Source organism: Hypomesus nipponensis, chromosome 13 (genome assembly GCF_054491055.1).
Source record: "Hypomesus nipponensis isolate SF chromosome 13, ASM5449105v1, whole genome shotgun sequence".
NCBI lineage: Eukaryota > Metazoa > Chordata > Actinopteri > Osmeriformes > Osmeridae > Hypomesus > Hypomesus nipponensis.
The window spans coordinates 13,237,301-13,260,608 of record NC_140373.1 but is presented as its reverse complement, the minus strand read 5'-3'; the positions used below and the strand labels follow the sequence as shown (position 1 = coordinate 13,260,608).

Sequence of the window (23,308 nt, the reverse complement as noted above, 5' to 3'; positions counted from 1 at the left end):
CCAGCAGGTGTCAGGCCGAGCGTTGAGGTGTTTTGAAGGAGTGGCTTTGAGGAGGTGTGATATTTTGCTTTGAATCCTTTCAAACTTGAGGTAAAATAGCTAAGTTCGCAAAACTTGCCTATCCTACCTTTAAAGCTTAACACTTAACACAAGTCCTTTGTTAGTAGTAGTAGTAGGCTATTCTGTGGGGTTCCTTTTTTCCGCTTGGGGTACCATACTGTCAAACTATTCGCACCCCAAGATTTGTCTAGGCTGCACATCATCAAGTCACATTAATTACTACACGGTAGATTTATCAGTTCTTGACAAGTTATGATATTTTTACCGCAGTTGATACGTTTCATTGCATGGATGCTTGAGTAGCCATCTGTGGTCTATGAAACAAGGTCACATTAATGCAAATTGTTTCGAAAAATTGACACTGACTCAACAGGCCCCCCACTTAAATACATTACACTGTCCACAAGTGATATAGAGGACAGTTAAACAACGTCTGCAAATAATGTTTTGAAAGACTGTCCGAAACCCGAATAAACTTGTCTTGAATGTCCACTGTTACAACCTCCTTAGTTCACTTCCTCAACGTTGTCCCCAAATCCCTTCTGCCCGTGATAGGACGGTGTGATGAGAAGGCATGGACTCGTTGGCATAGTGGATGATATGATTGGATGACGTCTTAGTGGGAAGTTCCCAAACGCCGGTTTCGCTGTCGAGTTGCGCAAAACGCCATTTTGGAGTGACAGTGGAAAAGAAGTGAAAGGTCTAGACGCCGTCTTTCTAAGGTAAATATGCGTTGAAATACCGTTTTGTTATTGTAAGGTACATATGTTGTATCTGACCTACCCACAATTGATCCCACACGCCTCGTTTCCCCGTTATACGTTTTTGAAATGACGTCACATTTCCTCTGGCTACATCTGACGCGGCATTAGCCATTATTATCAGCTGCTAGCTTTAGCCTAGCTAGCAATCGGAACGTTAGGGGCCGGTAACCCCGGCTACAGTACGTGCATTAGTAGCTAACTGAGTGTAAATAAATAGTTAAATACCCACGGCTTGTTGGCGTCGTCTAATTGACTATGCAACTTTCTCGGTGACAAACCCAATTATATCTAGATAAGACAAGTTGTCACAGATGATGGCTGAGCTAGCTAGCTAGCAGCACTAGCTACTATCTACTGCGTCCGAGGACTAGCTACCTACCTAGCTCGACTAGGTACCTAGCTAATCTAGCTAGCTCTTTGGTTATGCTACCAGCATACGCCCTAAGATGGCTAGCTATTTTAGCTAGCCTGTGGCTGACGAGTAATAGATGGTTAATCGTTCAAAACAATTATAACAGGTAGCAAGCTATACTAGAATATCACATTTGAATTACGGTGTCTTAATTTAACGCGCGTCTAGTGCAAAGTCAATCTTGCCTGTTAACTAGATAGGCCTAATTTAGCCGGTGAATCACCTTCTAGTTAGTGCTAGTTTAGATGGCAAAGCTCGTATTTCCGTTGTTTGTATAGCTAGATTGTTGAAGGTAGCTTAGCTCGCATAGATAAGCATCCCTGTCGGCTGCTCCGCATACACGATGCTACAAACAGAGTGATGGCTAGCCAGCGAGGTTGCACCGGCTCTGCCGGATATGCACAAACAAGTTAAGAATTGCTGGCCGTCTAGCCATGTTGGCTAAATGCACCATACTGTTATTGCGCTGCAGAAGGAATATAGCAAGCGAAGACTTAAGAACATATGGTCTAAAAACATGTATACAATTAACTCCCACGTATTTAACCACTTACTGTTAGAGTTGTCATTGCAGCTTGTTTTGTGGGCCGACTTAACTTTTAGAATGACTTGGCTTGCTAGCTGTACTATATAAATGTGGGGAAGGTACGAAACCAAGGTAACGTTAAGGATGCACACAGCCTAGATCATACTGCTTGATAACCGCAAGATGTAATGAACAGTACAGTTGACCAATTTTTTTTTCTTACTTATAGGGTATTTAGACAGGATAGGTTGATATATCACTAACAAAATCATGAAATGATCCAATAGTAGTGGTAGTAGTTAACTGGCAACATAATTCACATTATTAACCTACATCAGTGACGTTTGTTATTTTCACCCACAATCAGCATACGATGTTATTAAAATACTTGTTTAGTTGCCTTTACTAAAATGTATCTTGCTTCATTTACAGATTTACCACCATGGGGAATATGTTTGCAAGTCTTTTCAAGGGCCTATTTGGCAAAAAGGAGATGAGAATTCTCATGGTGGGACTTGATGCTGCTGGGAAAACAACCATCCTGTACAAACTCAAACTTGGAGAGATAGTCACCACCATTCCCACTATTGGTAAGCGTCATTCAGTCTTGCATATTAATTATGGACCTTTTCCTGCAGCACCACTCAATGTCACATGAGTATCGCAATGCAGACCTGGCCTAGTTTATTAACTGTTAAAAAACGGTAGTATACCTTGACTGATGACCTCCCCTGGTTGCCATATGAAAATTCCCTGGTTGTTTTCAGAACTTTTTCATGAGACACATCAGCAAAAATATTGGTGACAATAGGAGTGGCTTTGATTAAATAAATCTATTGCATAGGCTAATAGAAGTTCTGTGGCTAACTAACTCTTTATCTTTTCATCATAGGTTTTAATGTTGAAACGGTAGAATATAAGAACATCAGCTTCACAGTGTGGGACGTCGGCGGCCAGGACAAGATCAGGCCACTGTGGCGCCACTACTTCCAGAACACTCAAGGTGAGACACTAAACTCCCCGCAGGTAGTAATTATAAAACAGGTTTCCCCATTTACGGAATTCCAACTCGTCCTGTTTCCTCAGCCCCCCTGATAGGAGTGTATATTCATGCGCTTCATAAAAATAAGTTCAATGTTTGACGCTTTCCAACCATGTGACCGCGGTTCTCCTCCCCAGGACTCATCTTTGTGGTGGACAGCAACGACAGGGAGCGAGTGAATGAAGCGAGGGAGGAGCTGGCGAGAATGCTCGCCGAGGACGAGTTGAGAGACGCTGTGCTGCTCGTTTTCGCAAACAAACAGGTGAGTTGTAGCGCTGTCTGTTTCATATCCCTTGAATATATCATCCTCGGGGATAATGGGGACCTCATTGGAACTTTGTGTTTCTGTGATACTCACTTACCTTGCCTTTGATCTGTTCCTTGCGTGTTACTCAATTTGAAAAGATTTAGATACAGAGCTAAAGTAATTGAGTCTGTACTACTGCATATTTGACAGATGTATTTTTGTTATTTTCTTCAGGACCTTCCTAATGCCATGAACGCTGCAGAGATCACAGACAAGCTGGGCCTGCACTCCCTCCGCCAGCGCAACTGGTACATCCAGGCCACCTGCGCCACCAGTGGGGACGGCCTGTACGAGGGCCTGGACTGGCTGTCCAACCAGCTGAAGAACCAGAAATGATCCATTCCACCTATTTGTTTTTTGTTTTATTATTTCTCTGTCTGACACAATGGCAGCACCGGTCTCAAGCCCCTAGCCCTCAAGTTCCCTCTCCGTTCTGGTCAGTTTCACACAACGACCCCCCCTCCCCCCTCCCCAATTTTCTTTCTCCTCATCCATCCTCACGGGGTTTTAGCCTGTGCTGCTCCTGTGTGTTTTATTGTGTGTTTGCAGTCGGGTGTGTGTGCGCGTGCGTGTGGGTGTGAAGGCGTCTCTGTGTTTGTTAGCTGGGATTGGGAGTAACCCTGGCGTGCCTTTTACACACCTCATGTGGTAACAGTGGTCTGGCTCTTCAAGCCCCTCCCCCCTTCCACCGATTCACCACCTCCCACCTTGCCCAGCCTAGCCCCAACTCTCGATCTTGCACGGCCCCTTACTACCACCCTCCTACTCACCCCCCCAGCAAGCATGGTTTTCACTAGGCAAAGAAAGAGCAAGGGTGCCAGCTCCCTCCCTCCCCATAGTGGCTATTTAATATATTACATGATTTGTACAACCAGTGTAGAGACTAAATAATAGCATGCTCATTTAAACATGTGTTTTGTTTTGACCCAGCTGTAAAAGAAAATAGAAAACTGAAATGAATTGCATTGTAACCTGTATCAGGTTGAAGCAAATCGAAGAGACCACAGAGACCCCCCCCCCCCCCCCCACATCCTCGATCATTCTTTGCATCATTTGAAAATCATGCTGTTTGTTTTTATATCATTATTATATTACAGATAATTCTTAGCAATGGTTCTCCAGTGAACACTACCCTTTTCCCCTGCAAGAGACCATGAAGCACAAACAATAGGATAACTCCCTAAGATGTCAGATTTGCTTTGATTTAAAATCAATAAATGTTACATGATTTCCTCTCTGTCATTTTCAAAATGTGTACACTTGACATTTTAATTGACTGATTTGATTTATTGTAACTATTTAAAACAATACCAGAGGTTCAACTAATGAAAACGGTTGCGCCTACAATGTAAAATGAAGTCACCAATGCATTTCAAAGGTGGTCAAAACTTGTCGCTTTAATTCTCACTGACTATTCAATGGCTTCAAACTTTATTCCTCAATGAAATGTTACGTATTGTTTTGTGTGTAGTTCTAGTGTCTTTGTTAACTGCTGAACCAAATGCAATTGAGCAGTATGACAAATCCTGTATATGAAAGTAGTGTACCCCGAGGGGCCTAGCCACTCTAGATTGGTTTTCTACCTTAATATGTTCCATGAGGTTTTTCACAAAAGGTTGGCGGCAGTACCTCAGCAGGCTGTACCCAGCCTGCTTTGCTAATTTCCTGGTTGGGAAGAAGGAAAGCACCAAATATGAAGGCTCTTAATGTAAGGCTTCAGGCTAATGAAGGAAACCTAGCTAAAGGGTATGATAGCAAAAGCAACTATCTTTTCACAACACATGCTTCATACTTGAGTTACCAAGCACATCATTGCAGGTATTGGTATCAGTCCCCCTCATCCTCAGTGCTAAAAGGACTGTGGTGGACTTGGGAGCAGGGGGGAGGCTAACTGGTTAGGAGCTAAGCACCCTTTTTCAGTGTGCGGTCATGGGTGTTATGCTGGCACTTATGTCAAGAATGATTGTAATTCTGCAAGTTCCACCTGCAAAACTGTTTCTGTGGGGCTTCCTGAACACATTAAACATTATAATTTGATCTGAACACCTGGTGTGAAGAATGTGTTAACTTGAGACTTTTCTCCTTTTTATTTTTATTTTTTTAGATCCAACACTTAAAAGAAAACTGCTATGTTAAAGAATTGACGATCAAACTAATTGAAACTATGTTCACAGTTCCATTAGGCAACTTGTTAAATAAATACAAATTGTTCATGAGTGGTTTAGGCATATTGTGTGCTAATTTATTTCGTAGGACTGCACCTGTTCAGTTCTATCCCAAGACGTCGTGCTGGTAAGTGAGAAAGGCGCACCTTCCGCTGTACAGCTGGAACAACTATGCTCCTCCCTCTGGAGTCAGGTATGGGACAGAGTTGACTGTTAAGAAAGCAGCGGGTCCTCACGGCTATTTTCAGATATAGGATTCCTTCTAGAGATAGAGTAATCGTTTTTTACCGTACATCTATCAAATTGATTTCAACATGACCGTCAGTTGATAGCCTACTAAACAGCCTGAATGAAGGGTAAGTTTTCTTTCTATAGCCTATATATTTTTTGGCGACGTGCAACAACACGGAGAGCAAGGTGTGTGAGCGATACTGAACCCATTGTTGCTTACTCCACAGGTGAATTACGGCAATCCTTTATTTATTTTTTTAAAAGGTCAATTATTGTGACCTGTTGTGTGAATCTTTTCAAGACAACCAGCTGAGCTTTATATTAAGCGCATTACAGATTTAAGTCTCGTTGTTAGTTAGAAATGTTGTGGGTGACTATAGCCTATCAAAAGCAACGATTTAAAAGGTGTTTATTCGTATGTGGCTGATTTTGTTGGTCAACATGACAGATGTCTCATTTGTGTTTCAGTAACTAATGCGTGGTACAAAGTCAACATACACCGTGTTTATTGTCAGGTCTCCTTTTCAGCTGAACTGTTGAACCCTATAGAATTGGCAGGGTGTGCGCCTTCTGTAGAACAGTATGACCTCATTATTATTTGCCTGAAGCTAAGACGACGACTAATATCCAAAGGAATTACTAAACCCTTGAGTTGAAAATAAAATTTAAAAAACTCAAACATATACAAAGAATTATATTGACTACATGTTTATTATCTAACGTTTTTTCGGCATTTCTCATACTCTCATACTTTAGGCATTTCTCATACTCTCATAGCACTGGTATTGATCTGATGAACCTCAATTGTGCTTTTGGCTGAGGACACGTTAACCGAAACACACCACGCCAAACCACACACTCATTTGTCTTATAAATAAGGAGCAGCAAGCCTAACCCGATACAGTGGCGAGCTGCCACACAAAAGGCCTTTGTGAAGCGTGCTGTACGCACTTTCAGTAAAAGGCCCTGCCACCCACCACTGTTTGGTATGTAGAAACATGGCTAATTACTACACTTCACCCTACCCAGGATTGCCTGCCTGGCCCGATCCAGGCAATTTGTCCCTTTCGAAACCGCAGTTTGGCTGCATTCTTCCTCATCCAATACATGCTTTCTATTCAGTTTCTGCATAGCAACAGGAGTCAAAGGGAAGCTGCCATTGTCTACTTCTACCAAGTGTGTACATATGGACACGCGTGCACTCATACACATGCACACTCAACCGCTCAATCACAGTTTAAATAATCCTGTGAAAGTTTGCGTGAGTTTTGTGAAAATACTGCTTGTTGTTGTGTATGAATCACATTTGATAACAATCTGCGCCTAAAGTAAATTATGTGAATGTTGTACATTGCTAGATTATGTGCCCCCTCACTCACTGAGTGGGTGTGTGTCTGTGTGAATGCATTCTTCTAACCCATTCAGGTCATGTGATGGAGATTGAAGGGCCATGGACAGAGGTCTTCGAGTGCTCAGAGAGGAAGCAGGACCATGGAGAGGAACAGCTTCTGGGCAGTTCTACCCTTACTCTGGCTCCTCTGGTACCCCGACCTCCACCTGTTCAACGTTCCCAGCCCCTCATTATCACTAAAAGCAGGTACCACTAACACACAGACCTACAAACACTCACACAACTGTTTAGATGTTGTCTTGTTCAAAAGTAGAGAAATAATGTGACCCAATCCAATCTGCTGGTCTCTATGGTTTCCTTGGTCTGTGTGTTTCTGAATCAGATGGAAATAAAATGTTGCTATTAAACATAATTTAAAATAATGATACAAAAACATTTTCAAAGTATATTTAATTTTGTTCTATATTCAAATTTGTCACTAAAGCCAAACCCGATAGACATGCATGCAAACATTATCAGCATTACTGAATAAACTCAAGCATGTGGTATGGAATTGACTCATTGACACTACTCAGTTGACTCATACTCTGATAATGGAATCAACAGTCAAGAAAAAAACACAGAATCACAAATATTGTCAAGAAGCTGACTTTGTCACTGATTAAAATATCATTTTGATGTATTTGAATGTTAGAAAATGTTAAAATATTGTCAGAGAATTGTATGCATTTAAAAAATACAATGTTTTTGAATTCTTGTCTTTCTGTTTTCAACCGTTTTTTTCTTTCAGAACAAAAGGGTCTAGGCCATTGTCATCCTCAGTCCCATCCATACCAAATCCTTTTCCAGAGCTCTGCAGCCCTTCTCAGTCCCCTGTCCTGATTGGTTCACACTCACCTCAATCAAGTAACACTCATGTACGTTTTTTGTCTGGAAACAATCTTCAGCCAATGCTCACCAACATCAGATGTTTGAAAAATGCCATCAATTGTTGATGTATCTCCCAGATCTAGAGCTAGCCTATTTAATACAACTGACAAACCACTTACAACAGTGTGATATAAGTTACGATTTGCAGAGGTGTGAATGACTGTTTCACTATAACCAATCCTTAAACGTCCACTGAAAAAGTATAGGGTATACACAATGAACCTGCACTTCAAATTGATTGGCAGAGATTAAAGATTAGGGTGTATTGGATGATAGACTCAGTGCTGTGTGCTCATTCTGGGTGAACGTGATTGGCAGATGCCCCGGGTGCTGCTTGTCTGTAATTAACGTCAGACGTACTATTACAATGCCATAGACACTCCAGGGAACACCGCACCGCACCCCTCATGTCCTTCCACTGCACAGCACAGGGTTATGTATTCTTTGGGCCTGTATGAACAGGGACACCTTGACATTGCACTGCTTTGCCATCATTGCTAAAGCATGTGTAGTGCCATGAGGTAATGTAGAATATCATACTTAATATTGCATACTTTTCAGTAGGGTTGGTAATCCGGGTTTTCATTAAAACATGACGGAAAACAAACAGCAAAGCTAAGGTTAGCAGCTGTTTTTTGTGAAAGAAAAAAATTCTGAATGAACAAATTTGAAGAATAATGAAACGAGAATTTCCAGCTAAAGTAATGTTCCTTCCATGTCCCCCACAAGGCTCCCAAATACATACCCATAATTGTTCTCGCCGTCACCTTGTTGTGGAACAAGTCTGTTCTTGTTGATGACAGATTTCAGGTCGTACAGGTTTGTGTCTGCGTGAGTGAGGGGTTGGCCGAGAAACCAGACGCTGCGTCAGTGTGTGTGAGTTGTGTCAACCGTTCCTTGTTCGCCCTAGGATAACCCAAAGTTGGCTTCAAACACACAGTTGGTGACACACAGTTGGTGACACACACGGGGGGTGGGTGTGTGTGTGTGGAGGGTGGGGGGGAGAGATAATCATATAAGAAAATGGAGAGAAGTGGCTGAAATGTAGTATAATGGACAATAAGGTATCATTCTCTCTCTATATTTCTCCTCAACCTCCCTTTAAGTTAGATAGGTAGCTCTTGGACAATGAGATGGAGAACATCTTGCATTTCAATGTTTTTTTGTTGTTTCTGTTAGTGGATTCAAATTGATAAAATAATACATTTATTAATAAGTAGGCAAACAAATCAAATAACCATTCAAGTCTGAATTAATTCATGATTTGTTGAACCTGATTAACCTTGGATGTGGATTATGAAAGAGGAAGTATGAAGCAATGAATGACAGGCACCCACAAAGAGATAGTCCTGTAGAGCAAAACTAGGATAGTGAACAAGTTTAAGGGGAGGTTCCAGTGTCAGACTTTAGAGACTTTAGGCTGATCTTTTCTGACAGTTTGAAAACTGTTGACTGGTTCATGGCAGACCCCAATTTTGTGCCTTTGATAAGTTGTATTGTGGATGAACCAGGCTTTGAGGCTGCTTTATTCTCTTGCTATAACTACCCATTGTCCACGTACTCTCTCATTACACCTGTGTACAACTGGGAATTGTCGATGAGGATGGCATGTTTTTTGTGTTTGAGTCCTTGTGTGACTCAGTTAGGGGTTAAGTTTCATCATATTTATCGCATGCCTTATCGCTTTCTGTAACGCCTCCCCTGAGTTTCTTTTTCCTTATCTCTCTTTTTTTTCATGTGCTTCCAGCTCGTTAAGGTGTTTGGAGAGGACAGTCACAGCAGGTGTCTATGGGTCTCTGCGGGGGCTACAGCCAGGGAGGTGTGTGACATATTAGTCCAGACAACTCACTGCTCGGACCAGAAGAACTGGGCTCTCATTGAGCTGCACCAAGCCCTGGGTCTGGGTAAGATCAGTATGTTAGTGCTGTACAGCATAGTTTAACAAACAGGCACTTTAGATGATGCTTGTCTCATGGGCCCTTATACTCATGAATGTGCCCCTATATCAGTGTAATACTTGAACTGCAAAGAGCATGAAATATGACCCCTTTTTTAAATCATCATTTGTGTTACTAAGTCTTATGTCGGGTGTGTAAGACAGGGATTGACACAGATTTCTGTCCAACCCTAAATGTTTTTGAAAGAGTTATTTGCCCCTGTGCAACTCCCAGAGCGATGTCTGGAGGACCATGAGGTGGTGCCAGAAGTGCAGGCCCGGTGGCACCCAGAGGGCGACACCAAACTTGTCTTCCGCAAAAACTATGCCAAATATGAATTCTTCAGGAAACCTATGGTACGGAAACCCCTGAATTTCTGGTCTTGATACTGGCATTTTACAATGTCTGGCTGTGTTTCTTTTTGTGGATTTGCGACCAACAAAGAGACCAAATGTCCTTCTACTCCATACATAACACATGCATTAATTTCTGTCTATTCTAAACACAGGTAATCTCCTAACATTTTGGACTGAAATCATGTCTGAGGAAAAAAATGAATCTGTCACTGCTTTTGGCTGTATTCCATGGATTTTGACAGTAGTGTGGGAGTGGCACTTTTTGAATGACACTTCCTGATTGAGTCCCACATCAGTGTTAAGATCTTGTTCTCGTCACATTCATCATGTTGCTCATGCTGCCATTGACAGGGCTGATGACACCTACCCACAGACAAACCCATATACAGTATACTCACACAGTGTATATTCAGATCTTTGTCTGTTCTGTGTTCACATGCATTTTAACTTGTTGATTGAGCTGCATTTACAGTATTAGTAAATGTTATATCCAGGTAAACGTTTGCTTTGGTTTGAATAATGGCTTACCACCACATGTTGTAATCCACAACTACCATGAAGAAACATTTAACAATATTGCTAGAATTGAAACTGTTTCATTCCAGAAACACCCTAACACACAGAAACTGGTTTACTAAATCATTAATGTCATCTAAAAAATTCTAAAATGAATGGAATAAAAGCACTCGGATGCCAGCATTTTAGGCCTCACAAATGTATGTTTGTTAACTACTGGCTCCACTTACAGCAGTTCTTTCCTAAGAACATGATCTCTGACAGCGCTGATGTCACCAAGGGCATGACATCATCAGAGCTTATTCAGGTGAGCCAATAAAAATGGAGGCCGGCATATTCAGCCTCCAATCCTCACTGTGAAGGCTGTTATTCAAATTTAGCTCTGCGTCAACTTGACGTAAATCACTATGACAGGCTGTGCAATGGACAGAATGAAACAAAATACTTTAAGATTCCCCTTTTCAGACATGCTGTCTAGCTTAGTGCAATGTATTTTAATATTTCCTATTTTAAGATCTTTGTACATGAAAAAAAAAAAAAAAAAAAAAGTGTAACTTGAAAAATACATTTCCCAATCCTGCTGTAATTTAAAATGTTATTAATGTGTGTTAAGTCTGAGTTTGAAATGTTGTACTAACCCAAACAAACAAAAAATACTTAAAGTGCCAACATACGTACTGTATATTAACGTTTTCAATAAGGATGTGAATATACAATATCTGTACATTTTATGTACTCTTTCAGATAAATATAAAAATATAAATATAATGAAAGCTTACATTTACATTTATGCATTTAGCAGACGCTTTTATCCAAAGCGACTTCCAAGAGAGAGCTTTACAAAAGAGCATGGGTCACTGATCATAACAACGAGGTAGTCCCAAACATTGCAAGCAGCCAAGACATGAAGCATACATTGTGAAAAGTGCCAAAGGGAAAACCCATAAGAGCATGCAGTTATACAAGTTACACATTAAAACAACATGAACCATAAAAAAGCTTAATGAGCTTATAACGGAAGAAAAAAACTAGCATTTAATAATAATAATAATAATAATAACAATAGATTGTATTTGTAATGCACTTAACGTTTGCATCAAATCTCAAAGTGCTACAGTTAAGATTATAAAAGCAAGGTAAGAACATCACATGAAGACATAAGTATACTCTTTCCTCTTGGATACTAATAACACCGAGACAAAAACTACCCGAAATTGTGGATTGAACATACTGCTCTGTTGTAAAATTTTTTGCTAACCTCTTTCCTTTCCCCAGAACATGTCTGGAGCGTGTCCAGAGATCCAGGGCTTCCTGCAAATGAAGGAGCGCAGCCGCAAGACCTGGAAGAAGGTCTTCTTCTTCCTCAGACGCTCAGGCCTCTACTTCTCCATCAAGGGCTCCTCCAAGGTCAGCAGGTCAAAGGTCAAAAGCGCTGAGACAGAAAACAAAGGAAGTTTGGGCAATCGGGTTGTTTCTGTGCTGTTGCAACTGCCTTTGATGATGTTGCAATAATGTCAAAAGGGGAATCTTCATGGAAGCATAAAGTCGTCCAGGTTTTTTGAAACATCAAGGGATAGCGCTGGAGAATGTCCAGGAGGCTATGTACTGTCTGCTGGTGTGCTTGGTTTTTCATCTCTCCGATGTCACGCATATGTGTCTGTCTGTATTTCTGCAGGAACCTCGCCACCTTCAGTGTATAGATGAGTTGAAGGACTTAAATGTCTACACAGTCACCAATAGCCGCAAACTCTACGGAGCCCCTGTTGACTTCACATTCTGTGTCAAGGTAAGAGTTTAACATGTTACCTTACCCTGGCTAATGTTTCTAAATGTTCAAATAAGTATTTGAGCTGAGAATGGTTTCTGCCTGTCCATGACATTTGCTCCCTGTACATGCATTGTTTGTGTTAACAGTATTTGAACAATGTTATGTGTCAAGCTGTTTCTGTTCTTAACTCCAGCGTTACATTTTCCCTCTTGGGGTGAAAGATATATCAGATTTTTAAATAAAATACCCAGAGGCCCAAAGAGTTCATGTGACGTGTTTGTGTGTGTGTGTATCCATGTCTGTAGCCTTGTAAAGATGGATTTCGTGCTCAGAACATAACGCTTCTGTGTGCAGAGAATGAACAAACCCGCACCTGTTGGATCTCAGCTTTCAGACTGTTCAAGGTGAGAAGAGACTTGACATAAACATCCCTCCACTTGAGGTACTGCTCTTGTCCAACTGTTCAAAATATGGTCACAACACCAATGCTTCATACGTGACATTTAGACCTCAGAACTTAAGATGTGTATGAAGTTAGCGTACTGTAACTTAAACTGCAATAGGTAATATAAAACAATTAGGAGTAAAATAAACTCACTTGAACTTTTATTTAAAATAATAAAAGTAAAATAAGCCGTATAAATGATCAGCTCATTTTGAGCCATTTCTCAAAATGAGAAATTGCATCAACTTCCACGCTTTCCTTCAACTTGAGTGTGATTGACAGTGTTTTCACAATATAAGCCAAAGAGGAATGCTCTCCTTGCTAAAGCCAATTGGCTGGAACAGGATTTCTGGAACATAATTTGCTGAAAAGGAGCGGGCTGTTCCAAAATTAGCAATTGACATTCTGTTAACACTCAACTGTCAGTGTTACTAAACAAGTCTGAGGGCCTTGTTTGCTTACACAACATGTTTACAGGGTCCAAACTGTTTAACTGAAACAATCGTGCCTATTGTACCTTTTTAAATAGTTACATTTCTATCTTCTTTGACAGTATGGGAGTCAGCTTCAGTACAACTTCCAGCTGTCCCAATCGACACCACAGTGTGTAGAGGGAACCTTGTGTACAGACACCAAGGTCAGCTAAGAACACGGCAGGACTAATATCCTGTGTAGTCAACAGCTGCCCACATGTTTACATTTATGTATTGCTGTGTGTGGCGTTTGCTTCATGTTTAATCCTCCTGTTCAATTCAAGAATTGCTTGAATTGTCTGACGTTTGTGAGCATCACATGCATTACATTGTATTATATCACTGGGCTAACATTGATCTTCCCTGTGTGTGTGTGTGTGTGTGTGTGTGTGCGTGCGTGCATGCGCTGGTCAGCAAAGTGAGTCAGAGGACAGCCTTGTGGCCATGGACTTCTCAGGGAAGGCCGGAGGTCGGGTGATCCAGAACCCCAGAGAGGCCCAGAGTGCAGAGAGAGAGGAGGGGCAGGCCTGGAGGGTGAGGATGGAGGGGGAGAGATAAGGGGGTCAGAAAAAGGAATAAACAGAGATAAAGAGGGTTTCTGGTGATTAAATGAAATGAAACTAGATGAAAAGGCAAGACAATGTATTTTAGAGCAAAATACTAAGGGGTAATGAAGATAGAACTGAAGGGAGGATAGAGAGGAGAGTTGTGTAAACAGCCTCAGGAACAAGAAAATGCCAGTTAGGAGATTTCCAGATAGGTCTCTGTGGTGTTTTTCAGTGCAGCATCTGTCTCGGGTGGAGATATGATTTAATTTAGGTTAGATGGGTGTTAGGGTGTATAAATACATACCTTGTGGCAATCACTGAGAGTCACAGGGTAGAGATGCAAACGAGATGAGTCAGCGACACAAAAAGACTGTAAAAAGCACTGACAATTGAGTAGGCAGTCAAAAAAAAAATGTAATGCATATTTTGGGCATTTTACTGCCTTACTGGATAGAGACAGTTAGAGGTAGACAGGAAAGGTAGGGAAAGAGGGGATGACATGCAGGAAATGACTGGACTTGAACATGGCTCCCCTGCGGTAAGGCTTCAGCCCATATGGTACTTGTTCTGCCCAGTGACCCATCGGGGTCCCCTCCCCCCAAATGTTTAAACTGAAAAAAAAACAAGTCTTCTTTCTCTCAGGGCTTCTCATCAGGGGGGCCGTGCTCAACCCACTTAAGCCTGTCCGGTTTATGTGGCACTAAACGCAACACATCAAGTCATAGGACAGTGATGTTGGTGCCAGAGACCTGATCCCACCTGGCTGGAGGAGTCCCCTCATCTCAGGCTGGAGGACTCCCCCACCTCCTCTTTGGCTGGAGGAGTCTCCTCTCAGGCTGGAGGAGTCCCCCCTCCTCTCAGGCTGGAGGAGTCCCCTCCGCCTCTCAGGCTGGAGGAGTCCCCTCCGCCTCTCAGGCTGGAGGAGTCCCCTCCGCCTCTCAGGCTGGAGGAGTCCCCTCCGCCTCTCAGGCTGGAGGAGTCCCCTCCGTCTCTCAGGCTGGAGGAGTCCCCTCCGTCTCTCAGGCTGGAGGAGTCCCCTCCGCCTCTCAGGCTGGAGGAGTCCCCTCCGCCTCTCAGGCTGGAGGAGTCCCCTCCGCCTCTCAGGCTGGAGGAGTCCCCTCCGCCGCTCAGGCTGGAGGAGTCCCCTCCGCCTCTCAGGCTGGAGGAGTCCCCGCCGCCTCTCAGGCTGGAGGAGTCCCCGCCGCCTCTCAGGCTGGAGGAGTCCCCTCCGCCTCTCAGGCTGGAGGAGTCCCCTCCGCCTCTCAGGCTGGAGGAGTCCCCTCCGCCTCTCAGGCTGGAGGAGTCCCCTCCGCCTCTCAGGCTGGAGGAGTCCCCTCCGCCTCTCAGGCTGGAGGAGTCCCCTCCGCCTCTCAGGCTGGAGGAGTCCCCTCCGCCTCTCAGGCTGGAGGAGTCCCCTCCGCCTCTCAGGCTGGAGGAGTCTCCTCCGCCTCTCAGGCTGGAGGAGTCCCCTCCGCCTCTCAGGCTGGAGGAGTCCCCTCCTCTCAGGCTGGAGAGTCTCCGCCTCTCAGGCTGGAGGAGTCCCCTCCTCTCAGGCTGGAGGAGTCCCCTCCTTTGATGGTCAGCTCCGTGCTGACTATCTGAGTCACAGCCGTGTGGCTTGTCAGCGGAGTGGGGGAGTAGGAAACGGGAAGCCGTGAGGCGACATGGGCTTTGTCACTCTGGGGATGCTACAATTAGTGTTACTGTGCATTCTAATTGTGTAATGCAGTTCAATTAGATCCTTTTCTCTTTGCTCTGTGGTAGAGAAGAGAGGCCTTGAGGTGCAGCCTTCCCAACCCCAGCCCAGGATCACGCCCCTCCTGTAAGTCAGAGACCAACATGAACCCACTCTAAGGCTTTGTGGACCTTCATGTAATGAGTAAGGTCCTCAGCAGCTTTCTCTTTCTCTCTCTCTCTCTCTCTCTTTGACTGTGTGGATGTCAGCCATCCACAGGACCCAGCCTTGGTTCCATGGTGGTGTATCCAGGAAAGAGGCTGAAAAGCTGATAGAGGAACAGGGACATGTGGATGGGTGAGTGCATCCTTACCCCCCCCCCCCATACACTCCTTCCTCTGACTTTTGCTTAAGTGTGTTTTTGTTTGTTTTTGTTGCTCTTTTCTTTTTTTATCAATTTGAAGTGTATATTGGTTGCTTCTAGCTGCCTTTCCAACCTGGCTGGTTGGCTAGACCCAATCATTTGTGTGGAAAACAATGGCAAGTATTCACAGCTATTTCTTTGTGTGTTTGTGGTTTTGGTGCGTTTGTGGATGCGTATGTGTACACGTGTGTAGGATGTTCCTCATCCGTGAAAGCCAGCAGCATGCCCAGTGTTTCGTCCTCTCACTGTGTCACCAGCTGAAGACCAAACACTACCTCATCATTCCTGTGAGTATTTTCATCCCTCTCCTTCTTGGTCTCCTATCTGTTTTTGGTTTTGGTTTCTCAAAAGACATCACTTTCTCAATTCACCATTTGAAGTACTGACTCATCTCAGAATCTGAAGAATCTGAATTTGGTTTTATTCGCCATGTAGGTTTACACAAACACGGAATTTACTGTTGCCGGAAGGTGCAAACAATAAAAATATACGGATATTCAATCCAATCCATCTGTCTTCAGTTGCAAAAAATACTGCTAAATAGTAAAATTATATTCATATTCATTTGTATTATAAATATAGGATCATTTTATAATTTTACATTTAAGTAATTTTATTTTTATTTTACTTGGATCATAATACACCATCACACCATAAAAAAATTCTGGGTATTTTATGAGAGAACCCAATAATAATAAGTTATAATTATAATAATAAATAATTGAGTAGTTAAGGAGCTTCATAGTTCCTGTCTAGACTTCACTGATCCCATTTCTCCACGGTTATCATTTGATCAGATCAAGAGTTTGCAAGTTCTTATCTTTTTTTTAATTTTTATTTTTTTATGAGTATTTTTAGTTTGTATTTCAATTGTATTGAATTTATTACAATTATCCACGGGTAAACACTGTTTTTGAACTGTACGAGGACTAACATAGAGGTTTTCTGGCACCCCCCCCCCCCCCCCAAACAGTGTAATGAGGGAGGTAGGAATTACTACACCATGAACGACGGAGAAACGCTCTTCATCGACCTACTCCAATTGGTTGAGTTCCACCAGATCAACAAAGGCAGTCTCCCTGTTTGCCTCAAACATCCCTGTGTCTGTGTAGCTCTCTGACCCCTGCTGCTATCCTTGGGTAACCCTGTTTTGGGTTAAGGGAGATTGTGTAGGACCATAGGTACTTCTGACTGACCAATGGTGCGGCAGCCTAGAGACTGACGACACATAAAAAAACCCACTGTGGTAGCCAAGATGGTTTTAAGTCTGACAACTGTGTGTTTTCTGGTGAATGAAGTCTGACCCTAAACCCTCCCTTTGTGCTTTAAAAGGATCCTTTTTGATGATGTTTAAATTATCCAGTTTTATTCTGTTAATAATCATTGTAACAGAATTCAACTATTCCTTTTCAGGTCAAATTGTCAGGTGACTGTCATTCCTTTTATTCTTAGTTGAAATGCAGATTATACAGAGTACACCCCCAGCCATCTTCTACCCACCAGCTGTAGCTTATTTTGATGTATTTTCAGTTTTATGGCCATATTGTTTTTTTTGAAGATATCTCCTAGTTTTACACTTTAATAAATGAGTTATATTTCTTGTGATGACTGTATAATTAGGCAATTTTGCTTGCACTTGCTGACACAGCTAGCTTTGTTGTCCTGATATACTGCATTGTGATGTAGTCCTTCGATTTAGCACAATAACCTGAGTGGACTGTGGAACATTTGGCCTCTAGAGGGCAGTGTTTAACACCGAATAGTACAAATATTACTTTGACAGAAGGTCTACAGTGAGAGAAAAAAGATGGTTATTTAGAAGTACAAAATAATGGTGAATATTTCATCAATTCAGTAATAAATCTACGTGATTGTCTCTTCGACCACTAAGTAACAGAAACCTGCTGGAGCTGAGTTGTTAAAGGACATTAAAATGTCTACAGTCAGTCTTCTGTGTGTTCTGAGAGATGGGGCTTTGTGCTTATTCGTGGTGATTTGTCTCAATGTGTGTGTTTTGTGAACATATAATTCTCAAATATGGACCCTATAAAGTCCTTATAAATCAATATAGCACAAAACACTCTGAACTTGCATATATTTGCACATTGTTGGTGAAGGGAAAACCTGTATTGAGGTGCCTTACAACTTTTCTTTGCTTGAAAAGCATTCGACTTCACCCCTTAGTGTCCCACTGGGTTCACATGTAAAGCTTAAGGATTAGCAGCCTTCTTTTAAATGACAATTCACATGTATTTTCCGTATGCCTCTGAATCTTGCACTTGCTTTCATTCTTCATATATCCAAGAAGTGTTGCTAGATGTTCAGCTTGTATACCGGGTTATTTGATACACAAGGCCAGTTAAATTTCCCTTTTGTGTCCCCTTTTCAAACAATTGAATTCCAAGGTTAAGATTGTGAGATTGTTTGTGCAGTTGATGTGGTTGTGTTGTCATTGCACAGTAGCTTCTACCAAACTATATTTTATGTAACTAATAAATAGTAATAATAATAAAAAAAAAAGAGTCTTGCACGCTATTACCTGTTTGTATAGAACACAATACAAAGGCACCCGTTTTCAACTGAGAAAATATAGGACCAGCATTCAAAAAATCACAACATTAGAACAGCTTAAAGTTTGCACGAATTCAGGACACTGATGCATTTTCCAACAGTGTGTCCTTTACTGCTTACTGTATGTTGAGAAAAAGTGTGTGCGTGTGTTTGTGGTCCATGTTATTTCCCACATCCAACATATCTTGTCCCTGTTGGGGGCTCTACTGAACAGTCAATGCGAGACTGAACAACAGTGGCCTGGGCTTACCTTTTACATACACTCAAATACCTGCCCACCCTCTAAAGACCGGTTGCCATGGAAATAGTTTTTTTTTTTTTTTCTTCCAAAGGCCTGAATAGTCAGGTGTTTGAAGGGGCATAAAGGAGAGGATGCTCTGACATCCAATCCTATGTTCCACTCGGGCTCCACTAGGTCCATTGTATGTTTTCAATCAAGAATGTAGTGATGGTAGATACTGTGTGTGCTTTAATTTGCATATCACCACCTGGTGTTTGCCGTTATATCATTCCTCTGAATAAATACATTTCTTCAAGAGAAAACAGGCATGGAAAAACTGCTGTGAGGTGAAATATTGTTTACACATTTCACAGTGTGAATATGAATCCTTATTTCTCCTGTAGATTTGTTGATTTCCCCTTAGTAGATTTTCTAACCGAAGGACAAGACAAAAGGCATTGTATGCAAGTATAGATTATACATATAGTATACAGTGTTTTGGGGGTTGTGTTTTGTTTTATTTCCCACTAATGAATTTAGTGTTACTATATGTCTATAGTTGCCAGCCACCCGATTCATTATTCAACTACCCAGACAGAGAGAAGACTCTCACAGTCATAGAGCAGCAATGGATCTGTCATTATCTCCCAATCTCCTCTCTCTCTCTCTCTCTCTCTCTCTCTCACTCTCTCACTCTCTCACTCTCTCTGTCTCTCTCTCACTCTCTCTGTCTCTTTCTCACTCTCTCTGTCTCTCTCTCACTCTCTCTCTCTCTCGCTCTCTCTCTCGCTCGCTCTCGCTCTCGTTCTCTCTCTCGCTCGCTCTCTCGCTCTCTCGCTCTCTCGCTCTCTCTCTCTCTCTCTCTCTCTCTCTCTCTCTGTATTTATTGTTCCCTTCCTCTGTCCGTCTGTCTTTTTTTCCCACCCATCAGCAGAAGGACCCTCTCTCTTTCTCTGCCCCGACTCTCTCACACTTAGCATGCTCTCCACATCTCCCACTATTCCTCTCTGCACTCTCTCTCCTCCCTCCTTCCGCTTTCTAATATTTCTCCCTCTGACATTCTTTCTTTGCATGATACTTTTAACCTCCCATGCTTATAGTGTCAGCTACATTCTTAAAAAAAAAACTATTTCACAAAAAATATGATAAAGTAAAAGTTATATTTTCCATTTGAAATAAACTACATAGTGTTTAAAGTAGCAAGTAGAACATCCAGTTATTTTGCCTCTGTCTTGAGGTCAAAGTTTTTTTGTGAATTTCCACAAGAGGAAAAGAGAGAACAGCTCGGAGGCAAAGAGATTGAATTCTTCACTGGTGACTAGTACGAGACCATCTACACCATAATGCCAGGCGACTCCATCTTTAATTTATCATCATGTTTTATTAACCAGCGGGCAAACAAATACCACTGGACAGCTAGGGAACAAGACAATGAGTATAAATACATACCTATGATGCTACGATTTTGTAGGCATTTACAAGACATTACCTATCTGCGTTTGAGTAAGAACAAGAGGAAAGAGTCATGCTTCCTCTCACAGCGGACTCTAGCTTGCAAGAACTGTGTCATTTGGCTCCATGCAGAATATGATGCACTCCAGAACTGACCCTGAAAACACACTGGCTCCTTCTCATTAATTCATAGCCTTCAATTGTGGATTGAGTTACTGGCCACTGTAACCCAAGATTGACTGTGTCTGTCCCCGCCTGGCACACATTCCTAAACACATGCGCGAACACTCACAAATATCAAACACACACATTCATTACACAGGCAGACACACAGTTTACCTGTATTGTACTTGTATATAAAACATTTAATTGTAAATGCTATCATTCTCTCCATGGAATGTTAGACCTGCTTTGTTTTTAGAATTCACTGGGACACCCCCTCTAAAACAATTAAACACAGACCTCAGATCTTTTTCCCGAATCTCGAATCTAACATCTCACTTCCCAGGCCAGGAATGTATTGTCGTTAACGTATATCTTATTTTGAACCTAAAATGTATCTAAATGAAAATGTGACAACTCAACTGATCTTCCAAAATTCTAAGTCTTTCCTTTGAAATGGCTCACTGAAATCCTTACTTCAGATGGTCCTCCTTAACCCATGACAAAGATCAAAGGCAAATCTTGGAGGGGTACTACCCCTTTAAGAGCGGTGGAATGGGGAGGGGTCCCTATCAATAAAACATGAGATTATTCAGTGGTCATGCAAAGACATGGGTTGGAGCTCTTCTGCGTTGTAGCATGCTGGCTCTCGCCCACTCTCCCACCCACCACGCACACACAAACACACACACACACACACTCACACACACAATACCTATCAGGCGCTCCAACACACACACATGCACAGCATGGCCACTGCTAAAGATATAAACAGCAAAAGCATGGATGCAGAGAATACAAGGGAATAAAATCCAAAGGAGAAAAGATCAAAGAGAAGAAGAACTACAATGAAGGGGGAAGAAAACAGAGAGTAAGAAGAAGAGAGAGCGGGGGAGACGGCACAGGACTCTATACAAGTGTCGTGGCGCAGAATGGGCAATTCTTCATCTCCAGGCATGTCAACTCTATCTCCGTCCATTCTGTAGTAGCAGGTATTTTTAACTTGAGTGCCTTTTTCTCAAATGTCGGGGCTAGAAGTATTTACTGTGACTCACGCCACTCACATTTGAGTGATGGCAATTTTGGAGTCAGATTTTATATTTTGCCATAGCCTGTTTTATGAATTGTAAGGATGTAATTTCTGGATGTTTCACTTCATCCTTACATTTCTTAGTGTACTTGATGGGTATCTTGCATGAAGTATAACTGGCTAAAGTGTAACTGTTGAAATATATGTAGTAAGCAAGTATTTAGTAAGACGTAGTAAATCCAATTTTCGGAACGGTATTGTGTGGTTGAGAACTGCTGGATAAATACTGCTGAATGGAAGAGTTTGTTGATATTGCATTGGATTGTGGGTAGTCTCCAGCAATCCCAATGAGAGAGAGAAGAAGGTATTGGCTGTCATACTGTAGGTAAAGTTGTGTGTGTGTGATTGAGGAGAAAGAAAGAGAAGATGGACACATGGGGAGATTGATGCTCAGTTATGTTCAAGAAGATATTATGCCTCTCATTACTATAACTTTAGATAGCTTTCACTGCACTCCATGTAAAGGTTTTGGCTTACTCTCAAGGTTGCCGTCAAAGTATATGCACTGTATTGATTTTCCGACCCTATTTCATGCTGACCTAAGCAGATTTGCCACTATAAGTAACGTATAGATCTTCACATAAACGCTGCACAAATACATAAATGTCAACGCTATTGCTCGCATTTCTCGCATTTAAGAGTTTTCCTTATCCTGGTGCTGTGACTTTGTCCTAAATTGCCTGCCATATTATTCAGTTTGCTTGTATTTCCGAATAAGCTGTGGGCTGTGAGAATTAAAGAGGTGAGATATGAGATGAGCTGTGTGCACAGGGATGAAGAGATTGATTTCTTTGAATGCCTGGAATTGATCTCTTCGTGTGTTGTGTTACTCTGAAGCTGAGTTAACCTACCTCTGTGGCTTGTCAAACCCCCCAGGAGAGTGTGACATAGCAGATACACGAAAGAGCAAAGCTGACTGGAGAAGAAAAGAGATACAGGGAAGAATGTGTCACACAGAAATAGCAATGGTTAGGAGCTAGGAAAGAGAATCAAATGGTGCGTTTTTTCTGTGTCACTTTGTTTAGTTTGTTGACAGGGACAGAATTTAGAGGGAGCGAGAGAGAGTGAAAGATGTTTGAGAGTAGAGGGAGAGGTTGTGAAATGCAGTATTCCACAAACAAGAGAGGGCTCCTTCATGCCAGGTACCAGCAGGGGACGTGACTTTCTGTCCCAATCTACACTCTTGTCAGTCCAGGCCCAGAGCTACAAGCACTGTGTCCAGCTATAAAGTGGCTATTGTAGCCAACACAAACAGTATGTATTCAAGTTTGTATATATATATATATATCATATTTGAGTATAAATATAGCTATATTGCTAAAAACATTAACATTACTTGCATAGTTGTATTAAATTGTATTTAATTAAAAATAATTTAATTGAACAATGAAAGGATTTGCTTGGCTTGTTGACTTGACTTGCATGTCTTTATTTGAACAGAATATTGATAGCATTAAACATGAATGACAGCCTTACACAAACTATATGCAGCACATTCATTTCCAAGAATTAACAAACACATGTCTGTTTTTAAGACCCACCGTAGACATTATGAAGTTTATAGTCCACCACTGTCACTGAATTTAATGGTCATAGTGAAAGGTGTGGAGGTTGGGGAGATTGGATTATAGAAAAATGCACCCATCTGACTCAGGTACTATATCAAAGGACATTATATCCTTGAGGGTTAAGGTTGGTTGAGGGGCAGTTCTATGGGCGCATGTGAAGCCCTTTGTTACATTGCGTGTAAAAAGGGCTATAGAAATACATTTGATTTGATTTGACACTGATGAAATAACTGCAAGTAGATGCAGGACTACCTGAAGCAGAAAAAAATAGAGATATCTTTGGTCCGCTATTCTTTCCATGTGGCATTAGTATAG

At 41.9% G+C, this 23,308-nt stretch overlaps 2 protein-coding genes across 4 annotated transcripts; both read left to right on the top strand.

The window, feature by feature from the left end:
* The first annotated feature begins 632 nt into the window (after positions 1-632).
* Positions 633-5,154, top strand: arf2b (ARF GTPase 2b). The gene is made up of 5 exons (XM_084669370.1): positions 633-782; positions 2,195-2,352; positions 2,655-2,765; positions 2,942-3,066; positions 3,286-5,154. Exons 2-5 carry the CDS (start codon positions 2,205-2,207, stop codon positions 3,445-3,447), a joined length of 546 nt encoding a protein of 181 aa, XP_084525496.1. The 5' UTR covers positions 633-782; positions 2,195-2,204; the 3' UTR covers positions 3,448-5,154.
* A 326-nt stretch (positions 5,155-5,480) lies between these two features.
* Positions 5,481-18,450, top strand: grb7 (growth factor receptor bound protein 7). Of its 3 annotated transcripts, none has more exons than XM_084670863.1 (15): positions 5,481-5,632; positions 6,933-7,104; positions 7,649-7,775; positions 9,536-9,692; positions 9,960-10,081; positions 10,833-10,904; positions 11,873-12,004; positions 12,273-12,383; positions 12,671-12,769; positions 13,364-13,447; positions 13,698-13,817; positions 15,596-15,653; positions 15,776-15,863; positions 16,124-16,217; positions 16,904-18,450. In XM_084670863.1, the coding sequence occupies exons 1-15, from the start codon at positions 5,626-5,628 to the stop codon at positions 17,048-17,050; spliced, it is 1,590 nt and encodes a 529-aa protein (XP_084526989.1). In that variant the 5' UTR covers positions 5,481-5,625; the 3' UTR covers positions 17,051-18,450. The 3 variants fall into 3 exon arrangements, with proteins under 3 accessions (XP_084526989.1, XP_084526988.1, XP_084526990.1); XM_084670862.1 differs by having other exon boundaries at positions 10,830-10,904; XM_084670864.1 differs by lacking the exon at positions 5,481-5,632 and adding an exon at positions 6,394-6,683 and having other exon boundaries at positions 10,830-10,904.
* Positions 18,451-23,308: the final 4,858 nt, after the last annotated feature.

What these genes read in the sequence shown, in the direction of transcription:
- arf2b (XM_084669370.1), top strand. Translation starts at nt 2,205, where the DNA reads ATGGGGAATATGTTTGCAAGTCTTTTCAAGGGCCTATTTGGCAAAAAG. An exon ending in CACCACCATTCCCACTATTG is followed by an intron (nt 2,353 to 2,654) that starts GTAAGCGTCATT and finishes TTTTCATCATAG; the next exon opens with GTTTTAATGTTGAAACGGTA. An exon ending in TCGTTTTCGCAAACAAACAG is followed by an intron (nt 3,067 to 3,285) that starts GTGAGTTGTAGC and finishes TATTTTCTTCAG; the next exon opens with GACCTTCCTAATGCCATGAA.
- grb7 (XM_084670862.1), top strand. An exon ending in AATTCTTCAGGAAACCTATG is followed by an intron (nt 10,082 to 10,829) that starts GTACGGAAACCC and finishes CTCCACTTACAG; the next exon opens with CAGTTCTTTCCTAAGAACAT. An exon ending in CATCATCAGAGCTTATTCAG is followed by an intron (nt 10,905 to 11,872) that starts GTGAGCCAATAA and finishes TCCTTTCCCCAG; the next exon opens with AACATGTCTGGAGCGTGTCC.